We start from the raw sequence: 20,899 nt of genomic DNA on the forward strand, positions 1-20,899 counted from the left end.
TAAGTTATTCTCCTTGTGTTTTTTATAATTAAAGGAACTCTTTTGTGTACTAATAGCTGCACTAATTACTAATAAACACATACATTTTAGGATCACCATAAAAAGCTGATTCTTTGATTGAATTTCATCAATAGTTAGGCTCTTACACTGTCGTTATTGACAAGGAGCGTTATTTACTTACCATTCTTTACTATGAAGAATTTTTTTTTTTTTTTTTTTTTTTTTTTTTTTTTTTTTTTTTTTTTTTTACTACAACCAAATCATATTGAAAAAATGTTGTGGAAAACTGGAAACGGGTCACTCAGTCAGAAATTAAAACTTATATTCTCCTTATTAAGCTCAAAATCAATTGGCAGATGCCAACAATGGCGCAACACATTTTTTCCATGTTTTTTCCCTATTCTGCTCTTTTTCCTTTGGTTTCCTTATAATTACTTTAGAGTTCCCGATTTCCAGGGGGGCATGCCCCCCTTCCCCCGTCCCTTGCCGGCGCCCATGCACAGTTCGTTACCACGAACTGTTTGATATGTAGCATAGACTGTGGAGTAATTTTGTTCTTTAAGTTTTTTTTTTGATAATGCACAATAAACAGGACAAAAGATTTTAATTTTAAACTAACTCTACCGTATTCAACTTCCTATTTTAATCTTTTATTCTGCTGATAATTCCAGTGACAAAACATGCCGGTAGCGTAATTTAGCCTCGCACGAAATTAATCGTAATATTTTAAATCGGGAACCATTTGAAGAAAACACTACAGCCGACTTTATAAATTCCAGTTATATTTTAGAATAGTGCCACTGTTTTCTTCGGTGATTGATCGTATTTTCTGTTGTAAAATGTTGATGCTCGGTGTAAAAAGTTAATAATGCTAATAGATTATTAAATTGAGTTGATATGTCTTTTTTATGTCCCTGTTCAATGAATTACATAGCATGGATCCTCAAAAAGTGAACAAAATGCGATTTGGTTTTACAATACATGATTGATTGATTGTTTGTGACTATTACAACACAGTAATTGAATTTTTCTTACTTTTTTGTAATATATAGGCCTATTACATTTTTTTCGTTGTATTATAAGCTCACATTATATATGGGTTAATTTATTTTATTGCGCTATGCGAGGACAAGCGACTTTTTTGCAATAAATCCGACCGTCACAGTTGGGATACTTACAAGCTCCTCAAGAGAAGAGTAGAGCGAGAGATCAGAAAGGCACTACGTAACCACTTGCGGAAGAAATGCGAAGACTGCGAAGTACTGTCCAAGAAGGGGAATAGCGGAGCAGTTTTCAGAATGGTACGCGAGTTAAGTCAGAAAAAAGAGCCGCAAACATCAGTGATCCTTTACAAAGACGGAAATGAGATCTACGATTCAAAGATGAAACTTGAAAGATGGAAAGAATACTTTAACGATAAACTGAATCCCCCAGTAGCTGCAGATCCTAAAATACTAACCCGCTTCCCCATACCCGACCAAGAACTCAGACCACCACCCCCACTCAAGTCAGAAACCGAGTGAGCAATCAAGTTGCTCAAACAAGGAAAAGCCCCTGGCCCAGACGGAGTCACCGCTTAACTCATTAACGTCGGATCGGATGATGTAACTGATTTGTACCATGCCATTGTGTCTGCGGTGTGGGAAACCGGCCACGTACCCCGTCAGTGGTGCAAGGCTGCCATTGTACCCATTCACAAAAAGGGGTCAAAGAAAGAGTGCGGAAACTATCATCCGATCAGCCTCACGAGCCATCAGTCACGTGTCCTGACAAAAGTCCTACTCCGACGCATACAAGCAACAAATGCCTTTGCCATTGGAGAATATCAGGCTGGCTTCCGCCCTGGAAGATCAACAATCGATCAGATATTTGTCGATCGGCAACTCATGGAACGACACGTCGAATTCAACCAAGAACTCTACCAACTATTCGTTGATTTCCGTCAGGCATTTGACCTGATATGGCGCGAAGGACTATGGCATATCCCCCTTCACTACGGTATCCCTTATGAGATAGTCCAAATAATAAAGAGTCTGTATTACCAGTTCCGAGGCCAAGTAATAACCGTTGATGGGTTGTCAGAAGAGTTTACAACTTCGTCCGGAGTACTCCAGGGTTGCATCTTATCACCACATCTCTTCAACCTCTTTCTAAATGCCGTTCTGTCGATGATGCAGTCGGAATATGGTGCAACAATAGGAGGGGTGCTAATAGAGAATCTTGCCTACGCTGATGATATTGATGAGCTAGCCAACTCTACACAAGAATTGCAGGCACAAGCTGATAAACTCTACGATACCACAAAGCCGTTCGGGATGGAGATAAATGCCAGCAAGACCAAAGTCATGTTAACTACGAGATGTGAACTAGACAACCCGCCCATTATCACCATAGGCGGGAGACAGGTTGAAACGGTTGACCACTTCCTGTACCTTGGTAGCCTATTCTCCTCAGATAATTGCCATAGCTCTGACGTGAAACGCCGACTTACACTTGCTAGCTCTAGCTTTCGAAGACTAGCCAACCTCTGGAAAAGTAACCAGCTATCCAACAAACTCAAAATGCGCCTATTCAACAGTTTAGTAATCCCAATAGTTATTTATGGATGTGAAACATGGACTCTGAAAACCGAAGACGAAATACAACTTCTAGCTTTTGAGGTTAGATGCCTCCGTCGCATTTCTAGAATCAAATACACTGACCGAATCACAAATGTGGAAGTACGTCAAAGGCTCCAGTCCACTGAAACCATACTCAGTAAAATCGAGAAGCAACAACTGCGCTGGTTCGGCCACGTCAAGCGAATGGAGCCGAGCCGCCTTCCGAAAATGAAGGATCCCTCCATGGCCTTCGCCCACGAGGTAGACCAAAAAAACGATGGATGGAGAACTTCCACTTCGACAATGTCAAGATAGCCCCGTTATCACGTATCGCACCAGATAGAGCAATGTACCGAGCCCTTACGCATGAGCTAGCAAGAGGAGTGGCCCCAAAACGTCCCACGAGGATGGCCGGGACCTAAGTAAGTAAGTAATTTATTTTCTGAACCTATGGACTCATAGCCTTTTGAGTAATATATCTTTCGTCAATACTGCTCCATCATGGACGTCGTTTGGCGAGGGGGGGGGAAGCCATGAAGCAAGAACTTAAATTAGGGAGAAACTGAGAAATTACAGCTCTACCCAGTTTTGGCATCTCTCTCAAGCAACATGCCTCTTGACCAACTTATCTAAACCAACATTGAAATGAGGTCCCATTGCACAGAAATTTTTCTTCTTAAGTCGTATCAATAGTCTCAGATATTAGCTCATCCATATAGACATTGTCGCTTTTCTTGAATGTCAAGTTTTGCTGAAATTGTTCTACTTTTGTATAAAATTAGCGGAAACTATTGAAGCGGTAAGTTGGGTAAGCCATAATGTTAACAAACTCGGGTGTTACTAATAAATTGCTCCTTTCATTATTTTAATGACATTAATGAACTCAAACAGTGACGGCCACCTATAAACAAGGATAACAGTTGAGTAAGGAAGACATTGGGGAAACTTTCCTTTTTCTTGATCATCAAAAGTACCCTGTCCACCGACTATATGACTAAGAGTTTAGTCTATTTTGCCTATTTTAATATTTAACACTCGTTATTGTTTAATTTAAATAAATTAGAACTAGGGTTTTACTTTTAAACAACGCACCAAATGCTCTGATATTCACCAGCATAGAAATTGTAATAGTTGAAAATTCAGTTGATCGTATGCAATAAACTTGGTATAGTTTAGCGCTTAATTGGGCTAAAGAGAATTATTCACTTCACTAAACAGTATTTTGAGTTCGCTTTGTACAGCATTTGGCAGCCAAATTATTCAAAATTCAAGTTCTGGAGCTTTGATAGTGTCACAGAAAATTTTCTTTTGTCACTTTAAATTGAGGATTTAGTCCTGTGTGCACAACGTTATGGTGGTTGGATTATTTTGTGTAGTCTTATTTGGGAAGAACTTTAAATATTCAAAATTAGACTCATCAGTTTTATATTGAAAGTATTAATCCTTTCTTCTAGCCTGGCAGACGAAATTTGCTTCTAAAAAGTTTATTGCCAGCAAATAGTGCTGTTCAGAAGAAGAAAGATGTCAAAACACCTGAAGCGAATAAACGAAAAGAAGAACTCGAAAAAGAAAGATTTGGTGTTCAAGGTTTGTACAGAGAGATGAAGAAGAATAAAGCAAAAGTTTTTTAGCAATATTGTTTAGACTTGGATCATCCTCTAGGACGGCAACTTACAACCGATAAGGGTCTATTCTTGTTTTAATCTGCTCGTGAGCAGTAGTGTGTCAGGGACTTTCTATTGTAAGTGTGGTTACATTATAGGTTTTCCTTCTTCTGTATTTAAAAAAAATGCAAGTCGAAGCGCTGTATTTTGGTGCAGTTGAAACACTTGATGTATGTGGGCAGGGCTGTCTCTGGCGGGAGCAGGTACTGTTTCTACTTTCCCTGAATTCATAGAATTGCAATCACAAATCTAACTGTCAGAAAGAAAAATAACTGCCCAGAACCCCCTAAGCTCCGCTAAGATCTGAAAATTTGTAAACTAATATTTTTGTGTCAGCTGTAACTTTGCTACTATAATTTTGTTAATGATTATTTTTGCAAACAATTCTTTGACGATTCTGATCTAATGATCTCTGACCACCACCATTTTTTTTTTTTTTTTTTTTTTTTTTTTCAAATTTACCTTAAATTACTGGTTGCAATTACCGGTTTTTTAGGATACAAAATTATGGAAGTCTTCATTGTCCTAGGTCCTTCATTTTACTAGGTCGTCAGTGGGTGGAGGAGTTGATTTTTTACTTTGACAGTATGCATAGAATTAGTATATTTAATCTTCAGCTACAAGTAATTTCTTTGCGAATAAGGATGGCACTCAGTTACATATAGGGGTAGTTTTTAACATAAGAATAATTCTATTATTGAATGTGTTTTGGCTATATTTAATGGTAACAAAATAGAATCTATTAGGAAATGGATTAATGCCAAATATGGTGTTAACTAGCTTTTCTCCAGAAAGTTATAGGCATCAAAAATGGTTCTACTGTCCAAACCAAGTAGCGGGAAGGCGCCTAAAATCCCACTTCTGCCTTTGCTTCTGGCAACCGTCAACATCAACTATTTTTTTGGTAAGGTTGCTGAAGCTTTCAACAGTAGGTTTGAAGCCCAGATTGAAGATTATGAAAGTTTTTTAGGGTCCTACTCATAGTTTTTGAGGTTTGTAAGACTTTCAAAAATAATTGAAAATTTCATAGGTTCTAACTTTGGAAAAATTTTAGGCTTAAGATGCGGCTCTAATTCCGGGAACCGCCGTGCCGACGCCTAGATTAAAGGAAAAACAACTCTAAGAGCAATTTAAAAACATTTTTTTTTTTAGTTTCCGTGGAATTATGGAATTTTGAATTGTGCGGGCATGATGCAAAAACAGTCTGGGAGCTGTCCTGGAAACTCCCAAGTTGATGTCAATTCGCGTCCTTGGCAAAGCTGCGTGTAGAGGCACGTGTTTTTTGTGTAATGTATCCAGTATAAAGTAATATCAGGCAGTAAGCAGACAAAATAAAAGAGTAGTCTTTGCAAGGCTTAGGTAGATAAAATTCTGTCATTTGGGGCGTATTTACAGCTGGGCGTAATAGTAGACCTCGCTGTTTCACAAAAAAAGATAATACTAAAAAAAAAAAAAAACCAGAAAGTAACAGTTTTGAAGATCGAGGAACCTCTCAATTGCCTAACTAAAATTCTGTCATTTAGGGCGTATTTACTGCTCAGCTTGATAGTAGACCTCGCTGTTTCACAAAAAAAGATCATAATATTAAAAAAAAAAAAAAAAAAAAAAAAAAAAACACAGAAAGTAACAGTTTTGGAGATCGGCGAAGCTCTCAATTACCTGACTACGATTCCAACACGGACATAAACAAAAGTATCTTGAACTAGAATTTTAGACACTAGGAATAGACTATATAAAGATTAAAATAAAACCAAAATCGTAATTATATGAAATACATTCATGTTCATAGATGCGTGTTTTTTTCACAAGGGTGATTCTATCGAACCAGTAGTCGTAGAATTTTGGGAGGGGTCGGGATTCCTTCTGCCGTTTGCAAGGACCAAAAGGGATAGGAGAGATACTAAGCCATCTCCCTTACCATTTGTTATCTCAGGGACTCATCACGGATACGGGGTCCTTTCAATGTTGCAAGGCTGCGCAACCAATACTATAAGAAATGAAACGAACCAAGACCTCTTTAAATAAACCATCATTGAGAGAACGAATGTACAGTTCTAGTTATTAGATTAGGTAAATTTCACGTAATTCGCACAAAATTTGGAGGAATTATTTTCGAGTATTGCTTGGAATTCTTCGAGTAGACGGGAGAAAAATAGGTTACTATATTCGGAATATTCTCAATCATTTCATAGAATATGGCTGATAAATCACTGACTGATAAGGGTTTTTATTTAAATCAAACAAATAAATCAACTACTAGAAGCAAACTTTTTTAGGCTATACATCCTTCAAAAAAAACCTGATATATACATCACTATCAACAACGTAAAACAATAAATAAAAAAAGAAAAGAGAGAAAAAAAGCACGGCACAACCTCCTTCAACTTAGTGCAGCCCCCCCCCCCCAAAAAAAAAACCCTAACTAATTATCACCGTTCTCTCACTACCACCCTCACACAACCACAATAAAAATTAACCAAAAAACAACTGAGAGATCCCTCAAGAGCAAATCGCTAAGAAATAATATACTCACCAAAACACAGAGACTTTAACCTATTCCTAAAACCAGCAATATTTTCATCAAATAATAATTCATTTGGTAAACTATTATAAAACCCTGGTCCCACATGACGGATAGAGAAGAATGGTCCTCGAGTTAAAGCCTGAGGTCGTCTTATCTGGGATGCTGTTCTGGTTGAGTATTCATGGACATTACATCCAGCCACGAACATTTGACCGAAACATTGTGGCAATAATCCACGCTCATACTTAAACAAAAACAAAGCTGAATAAAACTTAGAAACTCCGTTGATCAGCCGATGTCAAAACGAGTCCCCAGTATTGAAATATTTTCAATGACCTACTTGACTGGAATAATTCAGCCCCCACTAAGAGGAGTCAATAGATATGGAATTTTCTTGATGAGCCATAAAAGAAGACTAGCTAGTATTAGATTATTTCATATTGGTCCAAACAAAAATGTTTGAGAATTAGAACACTTTTGATCAGCCAAAACCAAAAGGAGTTACCATATCTGAAGTATTTTCAAGTAGCTCAGTGCAAGGATTTACCGGAATTTGAATATTTTTGGTAAGCCCAAAACCAGAGCAATTGCTTTAACCAAGATGCAAATGAGTGGCTGAACGAACTAATATCATTTTTGCGATGCAAAAGCTGCAAATGGAGTGTAACAAATTTGTTATTTATCAAGAATCAAATACTGATCACCTACATGATTCTTATCTGATGGGTAGTCTCAATTTTCTTTTCCGGGGTGGAAGATAATTCCTCTGTCCAAGTTTCTTTAGCAGTCACCTTGAAGAAGTTAATAGGAAATTTTTGTAAGAGCTTCAAGAAACAGCAGGAGTAGTTGCAATTTTCTATTTTAACTGCCCCTGCAACAATAGTATCGTCTATGATCATTATAATAAATTTTAATAATTTTTTTATATTTTTTTTCTGTGTGCGCCTAAAATTTTGAGGGATTTCAAGAATATTCATTACCTTGTACGAGATAATATATTTTTGTTTTCGTAAAATAAGATAAATTATTTCTCTATTCAAATATTTAGACTGTTTCTCTTAGTCTAAAAACCTACTTTTTATTAGGCTTTTTATGGGAAAAGCAAACACCGTATGGATCAGCCGCTTGAAAACCAACTTTTTTGCGCTATTAAAATTGGGCCATTTAAAAGCCAAGGAATCTAAAAAACCGCCCTTCCCTTCGTTCCCACATGCTGCGTATTGCGGAAAATCGTTGCGGATTGCGCAATTTTTTTTGCGATTTTGCAGAAAAACACAAATCCGCATGCACTGAAATGTTTCAAAACTTGCGGGAAATGGATGCGGATTATAAAGGTGGAAACAGTAGAAAAATTAATAATTGTGATCAAAACATTCCAAATGACTGGAATGTAAGCAAAACATGGACAATAGCAGCTGTGGTGGGGATATAAGTTATTACATCTACCAGATGTATTAGCATTTTTTATTACCTTTTTTAAGCGTTTCGCGACACGCAAATGACGTCAGAAGTTAAAAGTATTATTACTTGAAACAGTCTGAATTATTTGTCAAATAATTCACGTAACTTAATTGTCCGCTTTTAATGAATAAATATTTATTTATTACTAATAATTAACATCATAACCAAAGAGTATGGGAAACTATAGTTTTCTATACTCTTTGATCATAACTTTTGGGTCTGACTGATCTGATTTGTTCTTGGTCTTATCTGATCTGTTCTCTGTTCGGTCTGATTAGATCTGTTCTTGGTCTTATATGATCTGTTCTCGGTCTGATCTGAGAGATTTGAGTCTCCTCTTGACAGCAATGTCAGTTGAGACTTCTTTCAATATGACTAATTTTCTTCCTTCTCAGCACAACGCCATTAGCTGCAAATACTTTCAATACAGCAATAATTAATGCAACTCAGCTTCAATCTAAAAAAGAACAGACAATCTTCCTCTATAGCAGGATTTTTTTTTTTTTTTTTTTTTTTTTTTTTAACAGGGACATATATCATTGCTAAAACCATCGATCAAACCTATTATACATACAAGATCAATCCCTTTTTCAACACTGACAATACAGCAATTACATTAATATCAGCATCAGATAAAATCTTTTTCTCTACCACTTTCCTGTATAAACTTAATAAACAGGTCTGTCATCCTATACTTCAAAAAATCATCATCAATCAAAATTCCTAATGCAAGTGCAATTTTTTTTTTTTTTTTTTTTTTTTTTTTTTTTTTTAACAGGGACATATATCATTGCTAAAACCATCAATCAAACCTATTGTACATACAATATCAATCCCTCTGATCTGATCTGTTCTCGGTTAATTTGGGTTCAGTTAGTATGGCCCGAATGTGAAATTGATCTGTAGATGGCGGATAAAGGCAAAATATCTTAAATTAATAACTTGCTTCGGACTTACAATTCAATATCCTCAGGTAGACCAAGTTTGTTGTATTATCGTCCTCTATGCTTTAATCAATTTAGGATATATGATTCTGTCCCTTATGCTCTATGTACTTTTTCTTTACATAAGAAAAGTTTTGTAGGTTGTATTGAGTATCTTGGGGACAATTAAAAGCAAGATTACAAGTACAGTTTTTGCTGATAATTGATAGGTAGCATATGAAACATCTTGGTAAATTTTCACATTTTTCCATTCATTAGGCTCTATGGAACAAAATGAACATGCTACATTAGCCTACTTAGTGGAAAACTTAGTATTTGCCTAGAGAATTAACTGGAAAGAAAGAAACATGTTAAGAAAAGGGTGAGCAATGTTTGACTATTAAAGTCATTGGTTCTTTATACTCTAAGCAATAAATATTGTCATTTACCTTTATATAGAAAGTACTATAAAGTTAAACAAAAGACAAAATTGTGTTTCCTTTAAACATGGAGAATGATATGAAGTTTTCTGTATGACTTTTTAAACATCAAATTATTATAGAGAAGTATGAATAAAGTTATACAGAAGACTGTTTGGTTTTCTTATTTCATATATGATCCAATAAAATGTCATACAGAAAAAAATTATATCAGCCTACCCTACTGATACATAGAGAAAACAACAAAAAGTCATACTTTTTATAGCCTAGGCCTACATGATTTCATATATAAAGCAGCCTAGGTAAATATCTACCAAATCATATTATTGAGTTAGGACTAAAGTGAATACACCATTTGATGCCTTTTTTTTATGCTTATTATGAATATAATAAGCATTTCTATCGGAAATGAATTTCAGCCCCCCCCTATATATACCTAACCTAACCCTGAATTGGCATATATAGGGGGGCTGAAATTCATTTCTAATAGAAATTCTTATTATATTTGTACCCAGCATAAAAAAGGCATCACAGGGAGTGTTCGCTATAGTCCTAACTCAATAAGATAATTTGGTAGATATTTACTGCAGCCTAAATAAGGTCATACAGATGACTTTTTGATATATAATTCTACTATAAAGCATAATGAATAAAGTCATACAGATGACTTTTTATGTCTCCTCCTATTATAGAGCAAACATAAATAAAGTCATACAGATGGCTTTTTATACCTCATACTATTATAGAGGAAACATGAATGAAGTCTTACATATGAATTTTTATGCCTTTCTTTTATAGAGCAAACTTCATTAAAGTCATACAGATGACTTTTTATGTATCCTGCTATTATAGAGCAAACATAAATAAAGTCACACAGATGGCTTTTTATACCTCATACTCTTATAGAGCAAACATGAATGAAGTCCTACATATGACTTTTTATGCCTTTCTTTTATAGAGCAAACTTCATTAAAGTCATACAGATGACTTTTTATGTATCCTGCTATTATAGAGGAAACATAAATAAAGTCACACAGATGGCTTTTTATACCTCCTGAGATTACATATAGAAAACAAAACAAAGTCATACAGATGTCTTTTTATAGCCTAGGCCTACATGATTTCATTTACAGAGCAGCCTAAATAAAGTCATACAGATGACTTTTTATATCTCCTGCTGTTATAGAGCAAACATAAATAAAGTCATATAGATGACTTTTTAATATATCATTCTACTATAAAGCATTATGAATAAAGACATACAGATGACTTTTTATGTATCCTTCTATTATAGAGCAAACATAAATAAAGTCATACAGATGACTTTTTATGCCTCATACTATTATAGAGCAAACATGAATGAAGTCCTATATATGACTTTTTATGCCTTTCTTTTATAGAGCAAACTTCAATAAAGTCATACAGATGACTTTTTATGTCTCCTGCTATTATAGAGCAAACATAAATAAAGTCACACAGATGGCTTTTTATACCTCATACTCTTATAGAGGAAACATGAATGAAGTCCTACATATGACTTTTTATGCCTTTCTTTTATAGAGCAAACTTCATTAAAGTCATACAGATGACTTTTTATGTATCCTGCTATTATAGAGGAAACATAAATAAAGTCACACAGATGGCTTTTTATACCTCCTGCTAGTACATAAAGAAAACAACAAAAAGTCATACAGATGGCTTTTTATAGCCTAGGCCTACATGATTTCCTAAATAGAGCAGCCTAAATAAAGTCATACAGATGACTTTTTATGTCTCCTGCTATTACAGAGCAAACATAAATAAAGTCATACAGATGACTTTTTAATATATCATTCTACTATAAAGCATTATGAATAAAGTCATACAGATGACTTTTTATGTATCCTGCTATTATAGAGCAAACATAAATAAAGTCATACAGATGGCTTTTTATACCTCATACTCTTATAGAGCAAACATGAATGAAGTCCTACATATGGCTTTTTATGCCTTTCTTTTATAGAGCAAACTTCATTAAAGTCATACAGATGACTTTTTATGTCTCCTCCTATTATAGAGCAAACATACATAAAGTCACACAGATGGCTTTTTATACCTCATACTGTTATAGAGCAAACATGAATGAAGTCCTACATATGAATTTTTATGCCTTTCTTTTATAGAGCAAACTTCATTAAAGTCATACAGATGACTTTTTATGTCTCCTCCTATTATAGAGCAAACATACATAAAGTCACACAGATGGCTTTTTATACCTCATACTGTTATAGAGCAAACATGAATGAAGTCCTACATATGAATTTTTATGCCTTTCTTTTATAGAGCAAACTTCATTAAAGTCATACAGATGACTTTTTATGTCTCCTCCTATTATAGAGCAAACATAAATAAAGTCACACAGATGGCTTTTTATACCTCATACTGTTATAGAGCAAACATGAATGAAGTCCTACATATGAATTTTTATGCCTTTCTTTTATAGAGCAAACTTCATTAAAGTCATACAGATGACTTTTTATGTCTCCTCCTATTATAGAGCAAACATAAATAAAGTCACACAGATGGCTTTTTATACCTCATACTCTTATAGAGCAAACATGAATGAAGTCCTACATATGACTTTTTATGCCTTTCTTTTATAGAGCAAACTTCATTAAAGTCATACAGATGACTTTTTATGTCTCCTGCTATTATAGAGAAAACATAAATAAACTCATACACATGGCTTTTTATACCTCCTGCTAGTACATAGAGAAAACAACAAAAAGTCATACAGATGGCTTTTTATAGCCTAGGCCTACATGATTTCATATATAGAGCAGCCTAAATAAAGTCATACAGATGACTTTTTATGTCTCCTGCTATTATAGAGCAAACATAAATAAAGTCATACAGATGACTTTTTAATATATCATTCTACTATAAAGCATTATGAATAAAGCCATACAGATGACTTTTTATGTATCCTGTTATTATAGAGCAAACATAAATAAAGTCATACAGATGACTTTTTATACCTCATACTATTATAGAGCAAACATGAATGAAGTCCTACATATGGCTTTTTATGCCTTTCTTTTATAGAGCAGACTTCAATAAAATCATACAGATGACTTTTTATACCTCCTGCAAGTACATAGAGATAACAACAAAAAGTCATACAGATGGCTTTTTACAGCCTAGGCCTACATGATTTTGTACATAGAGCAGCCTAAATAAAGTTATACAGATGACTTTTTAATATATCATTCTACTATAAAGCATTATGAATAAAGTCATACAGATGACTTTTTATGTCTCCTGCTATTATAGAGCAAACATAAATAAAGTCATACAGATGACTTTTTATACCTCATACTGTTATAGAGAAAACATGAATGAAGTCCTACATATGACTTTTTATGCCTTTCTTTTATAGAGCAAACTTCAATAAAGTCATACAGATGACTTTTTGTGTATCATGCTATTATAGAGAAAACATAAGTAAAGTCATACACATGGCTTTTTATACCACATACTATAATAGAGAAAACATGAATAAAATCCTACGTATGACTTTTTATGCCTTTCTTTTATAGAGCAAACTTCAATAAAGTCGTACAGATGACTCTTTATACCTCCTGCTAGTACGTAGAGAAAACAACAAAAAGTCATACCAATGGCTTTTTACAGCCTAGGCCTACATGATTTCATATATAGAGCAGCCTAAATAAAGTCATACAGATAACCTTTTATACCTCCTGCTGTTATAGAGCAAACATAAATAAAGTCTTACAGATGACTTTTTATACCTCATATTAGTATTGAGCAAACATGAATAAATTCTTACAAATGACTTTTTGTTGTTTTCTCTATGCATCAGTGGGGTAATATAATTTCTTCTGTATGACATTTTAGTGGATCATATATTAAATAAAAAAAACAAAATGTCTTTTGTATAACTATATTTGTGCTTTTTAACAATAATTTGATGTTTAAAAAGTCATACAGAAGACTATATCATTCTTTATCATTTCTCTAGAAATATAAATATATAATTACAAACAAACAAGGTATAAAAAGTCCTTTGCATAGCATAGCATATATTAAATATGTAATCTAACCTAGGTACCTTCCCCCCCCCCCTAAACCCCCAAAAACAACAGTTTAAATATTGTCAACACATTGGAAACCATGCTAAGCATTAATTACTGCATAACAGTGTCTTGAATTAACCCATACAAAATGGGTTTTCTGCTGTATCTCCAATTTGACATATATAAAAGAGTGCATTTAACATAAAAATACCAAGTTATCTGTAGGACTTGTTCATGTTTGCTATATAATAGTAAAAGGTATAAAATGTCATCTGCATTACTTTATTCATGTTTGCTCTATAATACTATAAGATAGGCTATAAAAAGTCATCTGTATGACTTTATTCATGTTTTCTCAATAATAGAGAGATATATAAAAAGTCATCTGTATGGCTTTATTTTTGCTGGCTCTATAATAGCATGAGGTATAAAAAGTCATTTGTATGACTTTATTTATGTTTGCTCTATAAAAGAATGAGGCATAAAGTCATCTGTATGACTTTTTATCATTCTACATAAATGGAGAAAGCAAGATATTGTCTTCTGTTTTGACTTTATACTGCATTCTATATAAGAGTAAATGACAATTTTCTATTGCTCAGATATAAAGAAAATTTTTTTCTATATTGTCATATGTAGGTAACCCTAAGAAAACATTTCTTACTTCATATTATGCAAAATAATGACAGTCACCACATTTTATGCAGCCTCACGATGCTTTACCCCCTTAATATGCAAATATATTATATATTTTCTATTATATATTTTATATATTTTCAATGCATTCTGCCATCCATAGGCTAGGGTAGTTTTTTTTTTCCAGTTTTTGTTTCATCATGGTCAATTCAGTTTGCAGGTACATGGGTTGAAGCAACTAAGAGGCATTTAGAGAACACATAAGAAATATATAATTTGGGCTATATATATATATATATATGCAAATTCAGAGGGGGGGGGGTAAAAGTATAGCAGGGCTACATGCAAAATTTGTTTACTATGATTATTTTGCATAGCCTATTATGAAGTAAGGATTATTTTCGGTAAAATTCTACTTTAGCAACTTTTGGCTATCTTGAAAAGGGGTTAGGTTAGGAAAATGAAACTTTCAGGGATGGATCTACAGGCTAATGTATGTCCTGGGAAGGTATTTTGAAGTACCTACCTCCACTTCTTCTCCCTCAAGAGGGTCCTGACCTTTGATGACCTTTATGAATCTGTTTGTTATAAAAGTGAAACCTTGCAAAATAGATCTTCTGCTTAAATGAAGTACAAAAAAATTGTTTTCAGCTTCACAACTTCACTTATTCCCAATTTATAAGGTTTTAAAGATATGCAAATACCTTACATTTCCTAAATTTTGAAAAAAATGTTCACATGGCTTAAATTCTACTCAAGTAACAGGAATTGCATTTTCAGAACTAAACCTAGAGAAAAAGAAACTGATAACTGAAAATTAAGGTAAAAATGCTGTTTTGTCAAAATTTCAATATGTATAGACCTGTCATGTCGGCAAATTTCAGGACCCACTAGAGATAGGAGGGGTGGAGGTAGGGACTTCTAAACACCTTCCCAGGACATACTTTAGCCTGTAGACCCATCCCTGAAAGTTTCATTTTCCTAACCTAACCCCTTTCCAAGATAGCAAAAAGTAGCTAAAGTAGAATTTTACCTTATTTTCTTAACTGCCCCCCCCCAAAAAAAAACAAAAACACCCTTGCTGAGTAGGGTATTGAGTTGAAACCTCCAGGGAATTTCAAGGCTATACCCAGGGGGACATTTAGGGGGGTTTGACCCCCCCCCCCCCAAAAAAAACAACAGAAATCATGGGTTTGGTCGTGGGGAAAGTTCAGGGGTATGTAAAGCTTAATGTAGAATTCTTTGATTCAATAGTTTAATTTAGACCCAAGTACCTATAATAAAATCATAATAAGCGCCAGCAAGCAATACAAGCAAAAGCATACACAAGCAAACATAATAGATAATGCTACATCTCCCTTCTTCACACTTAACAAGGTCTATATATCAAGCCATGTTATTGGCACAATCACTCTGCCACTGTGGGTCCAAGGCAAGTTCACTGATGTGGAAGAGAGTGGTGTAACTTCAGCATATACACAGGGGTCCACATGGTGCAGGAAGGCAGGTCTGAAGTTTGGTGATGAGTTTGGTGACAGTGGTGCCTCTTCTTTGTGTGACTCCTGATCAATTCTGCAGCCTTCTTCTGTTGGATAAGAATCAATGTGCAGATTTGCTACATGGGAGGTGTCCAGATAGGCTTTGTCATTGTTTTTTTTTCAAGTTGTCAGGGTGCCCATTGATGTGGGGGTAGGGAAACAGCATTAAGAGATATGGGTTCTATTTCTTTGCAGCCTAGATCCATCAGCAGTTTCAACTATGTGGGATCTAGGATTTTCATGATTTTGGCTTTTGTCCAAGAGCTATTTGCCATTTTCTGGATAAAGACTTTGTCACCTGTCTGGAGTTCTGGGAGATGCTTTGCTGAATTTTCATAGTAAGATTTCTGCCTATTCTGTTCAACTAACCTGTGTTGCATGAAATCTTTTGTTGAGATGATTCTGGGTTTTAGCTGTTGGTATGTTGATGGTAGGATTGACTGGAGCTGGCAACTCATTAGAAGCTGGGCTGGTGAAGCATAACTGTCAACTGGGCTATTCCTATATTCCAAAAGAGCAATATAAGGGTTGGTTCCAGCTTCTTTTAGTTTAGTGAGTATTTTCTTGCAGATATGGACAGACTTTTCTACAAGCTCATTGGATCTTGGGTATAAGGGGCAAGATGTTTTCAGGCTGATTCCCCAGGACTGAGTAAAATCTTTGAATTCTTGGGAGAACAGTTGTGGACTGTTATCAGAGGATATGAGCTGGGGAATCCCAAAACATAGAAAACTGGTTTTCATTTATTCTATAATGGTGGAAGTTTGGCTTGGCAATTTTTCAACTTTGAAAAACCTGCTATAATAATCACTGTTTATGAGCTAGCATGCTCTTTTCCACTCAAATAGGTCAATACCAAGGTGTTGCCATGGGAGTGATGGTATCTGGCTGCTTCTTAGCAGTTCCTTCTGGTTGTTGGTAGCAAACTTGAACATATTTCAGAATTCTGGACAAACCTCTCTATATCTGCATTCATCTTTGGCCAGTATACAATCATTCTTGCATATATTTGAGTTTTGTCTATTCCCAGGTGAGCATGGGGGAGTTGGTGTAGAATGTTGGTTCTCAGTGTGTGAGGTATGATGATCTGCTCGCCTTTCAATAGCAGACTGTTGTGGATGCTCAGTTTGTGCTGGATGTTCCAGAAGGCCAAAACTTCCATTGGGCATGACTGACATTTTGAAGGCCAGCCATCATGTACAAGGGATACGAGTGTTGCTAGTTGGGCATCTTGGTGGGTCTCATGCCAGATTTCATCAAGTTTAGAGTTGCTCACTGGTAAGGATTTCATCACTGTATGGACATAAACTTCAATGGTGTTCTGTAATTGAGTGTCCGTGTCAGGTAAGTGAAGACCTGGTAGTGCATCTGGTATTGGTATTTCTGCTCCAGGGCTGTATCAGACTTCTAAGTTGTAGGGCTGAATCTGTATCATCATTTGCTGGACCCAGGCATTTGCATCATGGAGTGGGCGTGACAGGATAGTCTCTAGTGGGCAATGGTCAGTTGTAACAAAGACTTTGCAACCATAGATGTAGTGGTGGGAGTGTTTGTTTCCAAAAACGATGTTATCAGGGGCGGATCCAGGATTTTTTTAGGGGGGGGGCAAAATAGGTTGATCTGAAATTTTTTTAGGGGGGGGGGCACAAAATAGGTTAATCCAATAAAATTGCATTAGGAGCAAGTGAGTTAATTAAGTGAGCTAACACAAACTTGAGTTAATTAAGTAAATTACACTACTTTGGACTACGCTAGGGGGGCGCACATCCCTTGTGCCCCCCTGGATGGCATACAGCTCTTTCTCCATCTGTGGATAGTTCTGCTCTGTCTTGCTTAGCACACATGAAGCAAAACCAAAGATTTTATCTTTCAAGGATAGTTCAGCTCACAGCCCATGTTTTGATGCATCAACCTTAAGGCCCAGTGTTTCCATTGATGATTTGTGAACAGCTTCCCACTTGGATTCTGTGGCTTTTGTCAGGTCTCTCAATGGCTTGTTCTTTGAAGATAGATCAGGTATGTATTTCTATAGAAAATTCAACATTCCAAGTAACGTCTGAAGATCCTTTTTCTCAACCATTACCATGGCATGTCTTTTTTAAGTCAAATTCCGGTTTCTTTAGCTCTGTTGAGAACTGCAGTAAGCCTTTTGTCATGCTCTTTACTGGATTTTCTGTATACTAAGATATCATCCACAAGTATTCTGATGCCTTTAAGGCCTTTGAATGCTTCTTCCATTTTCCTGTGGAACTCATCTTGTGCCAACACAAGGCCAAAGGGATATCTCTTCCATCTATAGCGTCCAAATATTGTGCTGAAAGTTATTAGGTATAAAGATCGAGTAAAGAGTGGTAGTATCCAATAGCCTGAGCGAGTGTGTAACTTGCTGAAAATAACTGCTCCATCTATCTTGGCAACAGCATCCTCGAAGGTTGGGATAGGGTAGTGTTGAAGTTTAATGGCTTTATTAAGGTCCACAGGGTTGATACATAGTCTAATAGTTCCATCCCTTTTCTCAACCATTACCATGGTATTTACCCAATCTGTTGGTTCACTAACCTTTTCAATGATGTCAAGGGATTCTAACCCATCTAGTTCGTTTTTTAAGCTTCTCTTTCATTGCTAGTGGTACTTTTCTACCTGGGTGACCAGTTAGGGTTGCATTGTCCTTATGCCCTTAAACACGTTAACATTTTCAGCTTCTGGGGACTGTTCAATGTTCAGAACGAGCTTGATCAGGTTCAGGTCTTTACTTGTCTTGAGGCCAATTATGGGTGTGGCATTTGATTTGACTATGTATAATACATGTGATTGTATAGGTCCATTTTTGTAGCTGCATGACAGGCTGCATACCCCAAGGTAGGGTATGGCTAATCCACAGTAGCTGGTGAGTCATTGAGTGGCTTTGGTTACCTTTGGCTTTTCTGACAGTTTACTTAAGTATTGAGATGGGAGTATTTTGACCAGGGCACCAGTGTCAACCTTGAATTTGATCTTCAGCTCTCTACTAACAGATATTTCTGCAAAAACTTCATCACTGCTGGAGTCTTTTCCAATCACATATAGAAATACCTCGGTTTCTTCCTGATTTCGCAATTCACTAGTGAAACTAGGGCTCTCTGTTGCACCATTGCCAACAGCATTCACTGCCTTGCTTCTGCAGACTTTGGCAAAGTGGTTACTCTTTTTGCACTTTGAATATGTTTTTCCTTTAGCAGGGCATATGTGTTGGAGATGGAGAGAGTATGTGCCACCACAGAAGTAGCACTCTGCTTCCTTATGAGGTGGATAGTATTTGCTTTTTGAAATGGCATCCACTTTATTGCTTGATTTCTTTCTGTTGAAATGTTATGAGTTGTGCTTGGGTTGATTCATGTGCATGACAAATTGTGACAGGTTGGGTAAGTGTGAGACTGTCACCAATTCCCAAGAGTTTCTCACGCAGTCTAGGATTTGGCACTCCACATACTATTTTGTCTCTCACCATCTCACTTTCATCAGTATATCAACATGGTTTGACTAGAATTTTTAGTTCTGTTATGTATTTCTCAACATTTTCAGTGTCTCTTTGGTCTCGCTTTTTGAAGATGTAGCATGAGAACACTTGGTTTTTCTTAGGAGCTGCATACTCTCTGAAATTTTTCAAATACACCTTGAATTTGTCTTTATCTGCTTCTGTGAGCTCAAATGTGCTGAATATCTTTCGCCCTTGATTACCAACCCGTATGAGAAGGTAGGCACATAGCACTTTCTCTGACTTTTCAGCAAGGGGACCTTTGCACATCAGTGTTGCATGACTCTCGAACTTAATCCATTTAGAAGCAAGATCATTGGTGTTCCAGTTGATTGATGGTTGACTTATATCCATGACTTCTGACACCATGTAGTATTCTTTGATTCAATAGTTTAATTTAGATATCATAAACCTCCAATGTTGTATAAATCATTATAGATATCACAATTCATAATAAGCACAAACAAGCAATATAAGCAAAAGCATACACAAGCAATATACAAGCAAGCAGAAGCAAATATAATAGATAATGCTACACTTAATTAAGGGTGTTAAGGTGAAACTTTCATGGCTATTACTGCTACTATTCGGGGTGGATCCAGGATTTTGTTTAAGGGGGTGCAAAATAGGTTGATCCAATAAACTTGCATTAGGAGCAAATTTAATCAACAAAAACTTGCGTCAATTAAGTAAATTACACTACTTTAGACTACGCTAGGAGGGATGCGCGCCCCCTCTGGATCCGCCACCGCTAGTATTCCTGATCTTACTACCATATAAGAGCAGGGGATGTTGAATTAAGCCAAAACACACTATTTACATGAAGGCCATCAAAGGTATGTATCTTCAATATCCCTGAAACATCTTAGAGTATTTAGGTTAAACTTTCAGGGATACTAATATTGCCACCATTTTTGTGGATACTACTACTGCTATTACTGCAACTAAACCTGTTATTATTCAACTAAACTAAAAAAGTTGAAGGAAATCCAGGTTGTCAAAATTGTATAGGCCTAGATACTAGTCTCAGGAATAGAATTGGGTATTAAGTTTTAACTTTCAGGGAAAGTTGAGGAAGGTGCAAAATTAAATCAAAAGGCACTATGTATACACTATCCAGTTTGTCAAAAGGGTGTATATGAAATTTCCCTGAAACAGCTAGGGGTGTTATGTTGGAATTTTCATTTGGGATTTTGAATCAATTCAAAAGACACTATGTGCATCCAAGTTTGTCATAAGGTTGTATTTGCAATATACAAGAACTGCAAAAGATATTGAGTTGATACTTTTAGGGAATGTTGAGGGGGATATTTAACCAAAGGCTTGGTAAAAGGGCATATCCTTAGTATATTTGGAGTGGCTAAGGCGAAACTTTCAACGAGTGTTGAGGGGAATGTTGAACTAAACCAAACACATTATATGCAAGCAGTTTGTCAAAAGGGCATATCAGCAGTTTAACAGGTCATCTGAGGGTATTAAGTTGAAACTTTAAGGGCTTCTGCAACTACTACTATTAGAATTAC

The 20,899-nt window shown here is 35.7% G+C and overlaps 2 protein-coding genes across 2 annotated transcripts in view; both read left to right on the forward strand.

The window, feature by feature from the left end:
- LOC148956632 (coiled-coil domain-containing protein 137) overlaps positions 1-4,231 on the forward strand; it is a 53,962-nt gene extending 49,731 nt beyond the window's left edge. Inside the window, exon 4 of the mRNA XM_089096010.1 lies at positions 4,055-4,231. Coding sequence (XP_088952136.1) covers positions 4,055-4,231 — 177 coding nt within the window. The remainder of the gene's footprint in view (positions 1-4,054) is intronic.
- Positions 4,232-9,196: 4,965 nt separating this feature from the next.
- Positions 9,197-20,899, forward strand: part of LOC148956633 (uncharacterized) — a 204,917-nt gene continuing 193,214 nt past the window's right edge. Inside the window, exon 1 of the mRNA XM_089086197.1 lies at positions 9,197-9,222. The gene's annotated coding sequence lies outside the window, so the exon portion shown is untranslated. The remainder of the gene's footprint in view (positions 9,223-20,899) is intronic.

Source organism: Artemia sp. Qi Xiang Cuo, chromosome 1 (genome assembly GCF_049724085.1).
Source record: "Artemia sp. Qi Xiang Cuo chromosome 1, ASM4972408v1, whole genome shotgun sequence".
In the NCBI taxonomy this organism is placed as follows: domain Eukaryota; kingdom Metazoa; phylum Arthropoda; class Branchiopoda; order Anostraca; family Artemiidae; genus Artemia; species Artemia sp. Qi Xiang Cuo.